The sequence below is a fragment of the Lolium perenne genome, chromosome 3 (assembly GCF_019359855.2).
Source record: "Lolium perenne isolate Kyuss_39 chromosome 3, Kyuss_2.0, whole genome shotgun sequence".
Lineage (NCBI taxonomy): Eukaryota > Viridiplantae > Streptophyta > Magnoliopsida > Poales > Poaceae > Lolium > Lolium perenne.
Genome location: NC_067246.2, coordinates 338,446,755 through 338,454,860, shown reverse-complemented (window position 1 = coordinate 338,454,860; position 8,106 = coordinate 338,446,755). Strand labels below are relative to the sequence as shown.

Here is an 8,106-nt window from a genome sequence, read left to right as displayed (position 1 = left end):
CGGGCCCCCCTTGGGCCGCGCGGCCCTAGTGTGGCGGCGTCTCTTCGCCCCACTTCGTATCCCTTTCGGTCTTCTGGAAGCTTCGTGGAAAAATAAGACCCTGGGCGTTGATTTCATCCAATTCCGAGAATATTTCCTTTGTAGGATTTCTGAAACCAAAAACAGCAGAAACAAAGAATCGGCTCTTCGGCATCTTGTCAATAGGTTAGTGCCGGAAAATGCATAAATATGACATAAAGTGTGTATAAAACATGTGAGTATCATCAATAAAGTAGCATGGAACATAAGAAATTATAGATACGTTTGAGACGTATCACTCGCTCACGCGCCATCTTCTCCGAGATGCGGGTTGCCGTCAATTCTTCTACGCTCTTCAAAGCGTAGGCGCTCCTGATCTTCCTGGCGCCGCTCTTCTTCTCTGCGACGGTTGTCATCATCGCGTCGCCATTCCTCATCACGGCGGCGCTCATTTTCCCAGCGGCGCTGCTCATCTCTTCGGTCAGCATCAGATCCAGCCCTCGGCTGATACCCGAAGTAGTTATTTCTCGTGGGAGGAGATCTACGCGAGCCACCAAATCTCCGATCCATCCGCGGAAGAGCGACGATCTGGGCGAAGGATCTGTTGTCTCCGGCAACCGTCCCTGACCAATGGCGCGGAGGAGGTGGGTGGGTGAGATCGGATCTGGGAGACGGAGGAGACGAGACGAAGACTACTGCGCCCGTGGCAAATGAACTAGGGTTTACTCTGACCCTCTCCGATGGGCAGGCTAAAGGCGTCTCCACAGGAACAGTAATGGGCTGAAGCCCAGCAGAACCCGCCATGGATAAATACGAGCAAGCTCCAGATCCATGTCGTGAACAAATTACCGCACACTTGGGAGCAGTGAGCGAACGAAGACGTTGGGCTCGAACCACAAAAACTCGGTCCACCCCGCTTCCGATCCGTGGGCCGAACACAATTTGAATCCCGTTGATCTCCCGCGCGGAACCAACGCTAATATCTGAAACAATGCAAACAGATTCAGAGATAAGACTGTGATTCAGATCGAAGAATCGAGTGATTGACGAATTCCAGGCTACCAAACCAGGCATGCGAACTAAGAATCCGTCAGGAACAAAACGAAGAATCGTTGCGCGCTCAAATAGCGGCTGCGGATCTCTCGGGAGGACTGAGGGAACGGGGGGATCTGAAAGGGAAGGGGTTTGTTGTGGGTTCGTCGGTGATGCTGTCAGCGGTGGTCAAGGCGGCGGGACGGCGGCGCTAGGTGACGGCGGGGCTAGGTTGCTTGGGGCCTGGGGGGGACGCCATCCTGGCGGCGAGCGTGCTTCGATCGAGCCGCAGCGCCTCCTCGATCTGGCCCCACACTAATCCCCTCGCTACTCTATCCCACCTGCCTGCACCCTGCAGTGCGGTGATTAAACTGTAGAACAAACTATTCTCTTTTTCTACGAAACTGCATAACAATGTGACGCACCAAAACCAGTACTATCCTCGTTAGTTCATCTGGAGGAACCACACAACGACAGAGGAAACAGACGCCAAACCTGCTGGCAATGAACAGCTGAACACACACCCTGTCGCTGAAGAAAAGGAAAAAACACTCACTGGACCTGACAACAGTGGATGCAAACCACCGAAAACAAAATATAGTGTACAGTAAGATACATGTTTAGCGCCGTGTTGCAGCCGTTACTGGTGTGAGCCTCATATGTATACAGAAACTGAAGTCAGAGCACAGAGCGCCTCAAGTAGACGATTACTCCGACGCTGGCAACGGCGACCCCGCTGGCCACGATACCTAGCCGGAGAGACGACAAGCCTCTCTGCGGCGTCGAGGTATCGACGAGCGACGAAGTGGACTGCACCCCGGTCTCGGACTGACCGTCCATGTGCAGTCTCAGAACCTGAAACGGTGTAGCAGCATGTCACAAAAAAAGGATTGTGATGTACTACCTGAAAATTCAGGCATGTATATATACATGAGAAAAAAGTGTATGATGAAAATACGTATTCCCGATAGCGTTGGAATCAAAACCGATTTTGCAAGGCAAAGCCTCGAAAAGGTTGCAAGAAGAAGAACAATGGGACAGATTTAAATGCTTGGTTGCACTAATGTTGCAGCAAAACTCGGGAGGAAGCAGGTGACACACACACACACAACATCAGGGTATTGAACTAGAAAAGCAGAGAAGAATTAACCTTCCATCCAGCAGATCTGGCATGCTCAATTGCTGCGATGAGGTCGCTGTCGGTAGCAAGAAGAACTCTGTCACCTTCATCGTCATTGTACTGTAAAAAACAATCTTAAGTAAGATGCAGAATTTATCGAAAAAAATGTAAGACGCAGAAAGGTAAAAAAAAAGTCCACTGATTCTAGATAAAAGATTTCAAACTCCCAAGTTGGTCTGTTGCTCACTTAAAGGATCTTTACATAAGCAAAGCTCATGTAAAATACTTTCTTTAGATAAATCATGTAACACAGCGTGACATCATCGCAATGGACGGGAGAAGTGCAACTCCCTAGCGATAAAGCACAGTAGGTTTGGCAACATGTTTTAAAATAGTCCCATTTAACTACGGAAAATATGTTCTTGCAACAGAGAATCTTGACTTCTTACCAGAAGGTTGACATGTGCTTTCTCGTTTTCCATCCCCAATCTGTGTGTTACAGCAGACACAAGTGCACCTAAGGTTTCTGAAACTGCGGAAAGGAGGATTGTAATTAGAAATTATAGCAGAAAACCACACAGATATACTACATTACTATTTCATCGGTAAACCACAATTTTACAAGAGACAAATCCACCAACCGCAACTGAATCTATGCATCCGCCCTTCTGTATCTTCAATTTTGTAAGAGAATGCATTGCCAACATGAGGGGGTATAAGCTTTCCTCCAGCATCGTCTGATGCTACTGTACCATTATGAGATTCATCACTGCGCTATATAACAAAACACTAAATCAAACCATCTTCAACAATGTAAGAATAGATGCAGATAGAAAAAGAACAAACCTATGTGAATCATGTTCCTCTGCAGGATGCGAGGCAAGAGCTGAATCCCAAAACTTCTCAACCATAGTATTTGCCACATTGTTAGGTCCAGATGCTTCCTCAACCTGATGAAAACGAAAGGTCTCGGGAATGCAGGGTGATAACAAATAAAGAGAACATATGTGTACGGTAGATTCAGTGACAATGTAACTGATTCTTACCACGGAGAGGGCTGCGTGGGTTAACTGAAGTGCATCCAAGCATGCGACGATCTGTCCTCCTATTCAAATATTTAACTTAGATATGTACTACACAAAAAATAAACTTCTCTTTGCTGTTAGAATTCAGTACTTGCTTTTGTCTGCTACAGGAATATGACGAAATCTTCCATGTTGCATTGATTTTAGAGCCTCCAGGATTGATGTGTCACACGTAGCACAACCAGGACATGCACTCATGACCTTCGCAAATAATAAGGAATATTTAATCAACTATTGAAAAAAAAATGAGGAAGAAAACCATTATCGCTTAAAATCTGGATGTTTTAGTTTTTTCAGATTACCTTTTCTACGCGAGTCACCTCTGGGGACAGACTACGTGCCACCACCCGCCAAACCAAATCCTTGGAACTGCAGAATAGCCGTAATTCTTAAATGGAATACATATCATAATGTATCGTACTCAGTATCTTAGTAGTAGGATTTTGAAAATTTGAGATGGGAAAACTTAAAATGTACACGACTTCGCAAAGAAGAACATACGTGAGAATTCCTTGCAACGTGCTCCCTGCCATGACAACCACCGAGTTGACGCGGTATTCTCTCATCTTTTTCGCAGCTGCAGTTACTGGGTCTGAAGGAGATACCGATGGAACACTACAAAGGATAAACGATGGAAATGTTAAGCCATAACAATAATTTACATGATACGTTTTCCTGGTAGTGTCTGTTTTACCTTGTATTTTCAGTTATGATAGTTGACAAGGATGGCTTGAACATCTGGCCTCGAAGATTTTCTATGAATTTGTGTGGACCTGAAGTAAGGAACCAAAGTCCAACATCGCCTAGTTAATTTACAAGGCCTGAATGTAATGCATCATGGGAGGTCATGAAAATTGAAATAAGTACTGAAACTACTCATATTAAAACTAACTGATAAAAGCAACCTGCAAATTCCGATTTCCATTGCCGTTCGACCCCTTCTATAGCAGCTGCTATAGCACTGCCTTGTTCTGCTGCCTTCTCCATTCTCGCAATTGCATCATAGAGGAATTTTGTAATGTCCAGCATGCCAATGACCTCACCGTGTTCCACTACCGGAAGATGCCTAAATTTCCCTGTGAACAGAAGCCATATGACTAAAAGGAGACCGTGAAGACAAAATCCCTAAAACTGTCAATATAAAACGTGTGAGTAATTTTTAAAGAGAATATTTTCTTGAAAATAGCAGTTCATGTCTTAGTCTATTAGCAAATCAGCAATAAAACAAGTACTAAACATGATCTATTCGAAGTTCATACTAACTCACATAATCGCAAATATATGGTGTTGTAGGTTTATGGGTCGCACACAACTTCAATAAAAAGCTATAGCCATATGAAACCTGGGTAATGTTGACCCATACTAACTTGCACCCATCGTGCATACCACACCCATGAACCATGTTCAAACATGGAAAACTAAATAGAACGGTAATACCTGAAGCTAAAACTATCAACTAATACTAGTACTAATTTTGGTAGTGGAGAAAAATAACAAGGAGACCTTGGACCATCTTCTGCAGTGCATCGGTGGCTGATGAGTTGGCCTCGACAAAAACAGGATTCCGCGTCATCACCTTGGCCGCATTTGTTTCCTCGGGCTTGAGACCCTCAGCTATCACTCGACCGGATACGTCCTGCAGGAAAAAAAAATACAAATCTTCCATAAAGATATGATCTCAATTACTATTGATATTATAAAAAAACCTAGATGCTCATCATTAGTCCTACCTAATTTCCTAATAACAAAAGCAAATATCTGAAAATAGAATAATTTTAGCATTCCTATCTAGATGACTATGATGAGTGCTCAGAGGGCTGTTTCTTGGCAGTTCATCTCAACGAAACGTCTGGAATATTTATGTTTCAGGGTCATCAACTTCTTTTTTGCCCATCTCCCCTGAAGTTCAAATATATACTCTGTTTTTTCAACATTACCCACGTTTCATAAATACTCAAAGCCATTTCCTGAAAAATAAGATCATTTTGGCATATTTCATATCTAGATGACTGGTCAGATGACGAGGCTGTCTTGTCAGTTCATCTCAACGAAATGTCTGGAGTATTTATGTTTCAAGCTCATCATCAAGCCCCAGAAACCGCATTATTTCGTTTTTGCCCATCTCCCCTGAAGTTCATGTATATACTCTGTTTTCTCAACCTTTCGTTCTCACCTCGGCCGTGACGATGCCGGAGAGTATCCCGTTGGCGTCGGTGAGCAGCGCGGCGTCGACGAGCCTGGTGGCCATCGTCCGGCACGCCTCGTACACCGTGGTGGCCTCCGGGAGCGTCAGCGCCTTGGCCAGCCTGAGCTGCTTCACCGTCCTCTCCTCCAGCCACCTACGCACGCGTTCAGACAAAAAAATCATCATCCAAGTCAGCGCAGGCTACATACAAGGGAAGAAATCATCCAAGTTCTATGCTGCGTACGGCGGTGGTGCCTTCACGGGGGACTTTGGCTTGGAGCAGGAGGAGGCGGTGGTGGGCTTCCCATTTGCGGCCGCGGAGGCGGGAGCAGGAGCGGGCGGCGGCGGGGGCTTGCGGGGAAGGATGGCAGCGTGGTGCCGGCGAGGCTGCGGGGCGGTGGCCCGGGAGCACATGGATACGACGGCGGCGATCGCGGGTGGTGGCAAGGCCAGAGCCGAGGATTTGGTTTGAAATGGAGTCGAAGGCACGACAACACAGAGACAGACCGGAGCAGCTCGTTGCCGGTCGCGTGCAGTAGAAGAGGAGGAGGAGCAGTGGTCAGCCAGGCAGGGTTTGTGAGCTGGTATCGCGGAGTCGGTGCCGTAGTTTCTAAAAATCGTCCAAGTGACCGGTTCACTGGTTTTGCCGATACGTCTGAATTCTGAGCCGGCCGGTTCAACAGTGACAAAAGACCAGCGTGTCCTGATTAACAACTACTGTAAAGAATTTTTCAAAAAGAGTTGAGCGCACATGGTATACTACATTGAGTAACAGTATATCGCAAAACCACGGTAGCCTTGTAGTATTGGACTATTTGGGCTCTACAGGAGCAAGTGGAGTACTGATGTATTTCTTTTTCAGAAATCGCAGGAGATTTGCGAATCTTTGTATGAAACGGTAAAGGAGTACAACACCATCACATGGTTACAAGGCAGAAGACACCTAGGGTATGTTTGGTTTGTGCCTAAATTTGTCCTGCCAATTTTTTCGCAGCCCATGGTATGTCCTTCTTTGGTTTGCTACCAAAATTTTGGGAGAGACTTATATAGGACCTCTCCATTAAGTACGATCGATCAACTCAGAGAAATCATGCTTTAAGAATGTGAAAAAAACTGAAAATAATGGACAATGTGCATATAGGTTGTATCTACAACTCCAAGAAATTTCAGCTCAAAATTCTATTTTGACTAGTGTCAGATCTGGTTGAATAGTATTTCACACTATTCACACCCAGATTTATGTTTTTTGTCTCTCTAAGTGTATGTTGAATTTGAAGTTGCAATTTTTTGGCATTGCATATATAACACAGATGTATGTTGTCATTTTTTCAGATTTTTTGAACATGTTTTGTCTCTGCAATAAAATCATTCTCATAGATCCTATCTAAGACCTGGTCCTACCTAAGTCTTCCCCCAAAATTTTTGGTTGCCTATGAAATCTTGCCAAATCTTCTCACATTTCCTTCACAAGTCTTGCCAACTTTTGGGCTAACCAATATTTTGGCTGTCAATGGTTGCCAAAAATTTGGTAAGGCATGCTATGTCATGAACCAAACATACCCCTAGTACCCAACGCCCATCTTCGAAAGGAGCCTAAAGAGGAGAATTTATAGGTAAAGCTGTCCAGGACGTTGTCGTGCACCCCAAATAATTGAATCGTGGACAAAGCCGCATGAATTGTACAACCGCATCCACTATCACTCTATCAACACCCCTCACGCATGGATGTCACGAACCCACAAGTTGTCCACCAGGCCCTGCTGCACCGTCCGAGACCGAGCCACTCCTAGGGGAATGAGCTCTAGCACGGACGACACAAGTGTGGTCATGCTATGCCCATGCACCCAGGGATCCTCCCAGAGTAGAGCGATGGCGGCATAAAACAACATGCATCGCTCGACGCCAGTGAAAGGTCCAAGCCAAACCATGGCTTGCGCGTGGCTCATCTGTTGGAACCATAAGCACCGCGCACGAAGAGCCGCGCTAAGCTAGCGCGGGTTTTGGTTAGCACACCTTATACCAGGACACCAAGCAATTCCCGCCCCCGGGTGTCCTCCTTGCACGTGTCTAGAGGAACCCCCTTTGAATGCAGTCGATAACTTGCAGAACCCAGTGTTCAAGATTGAGAGAAAGGAGCTGGTAAATGACCTATGCAGAAAAAACCACCTGCACGTAAGCTGTCCTTCCTTTGTGAGCCAGCAGCCTAGCCTTTCAAAATGGGAGCTTGGGAACCAGCTTGTCTATCAGGGGCTGGACATCAACCTTCGTGAGCTTGGTAAGCGAGAGGGAAAGAAATGTATACTTGCACGGGAAATGCCTAATGGGACACGCCAAGGATGGCACAATCTCGTGAATGTTATTTGTAGAGCAGCAGCTAGGGATGGCCATACTCTTCATGTAGTTCACCATCGGGCCATAAGCTCTCCCGAAGAAATCGTGGATGCCGAGGACCGTCTCCAACTCATGGAGGCACGGCTTGGCAAACACCACCACATCATCAGCATAAAGTGAGACACGATGGCGAATACCAAACTGTTTAAGATCGGTGAGCAGTTGGTGTAGCTCTGCGGTAAACACCTACTGTATAGAACAAAAGTTGGAGCTACGGGGGTTCGGTTTGGCTAGAGTGAGCTGACGAGATAGAGAAAGATTCAGATGGATTCTCA

General features: G+C 46.0%; 1 protein-coding gene across 1 annotated transcript; it reads right to left on the bottom strand.

The window, feature by feature from the left end:
- Positions 1-1,492: 1,492 nt before the first annotated feature.
- On the bottom strand, positions 1,493-5,912 carry LOC127338954 (CBS domain-containing protein CBSCBSPB3-like). Its single transcript, XM_051364886.2, has 14 exons — positions 5,681-5,912; positions 5,429-5,581; positions 4,759-4,891; positions 4,161-4,331; positions 3,950-4,028; positions 3,757-3,870; positions 3,558-3,624; positions 3,351-3,456; positions 3,217-3,275; positions 3,017-3,120; positions 2,812-2,939; positions 2,620-2,702; positions 2,201-2,290; positions 1,493-1,905 (listed from the first exon to the last, which is right to left on the bottom strand). The coding sequence occupies exons 1-14, from the start codon at positions 5,852-5,854 to the stop codon at positions 1,729-1,731; spliced, it is 1,638 nt and encodes a 545-aa protein (XP_051220846.2). The 5' UTR covers positions 5,855-5,912; the 3' UTR covers positions 1,493-1,728.
- Between the last annotated feature and the right edge of the window lie 2,194 nt (positions 5,913-8,106).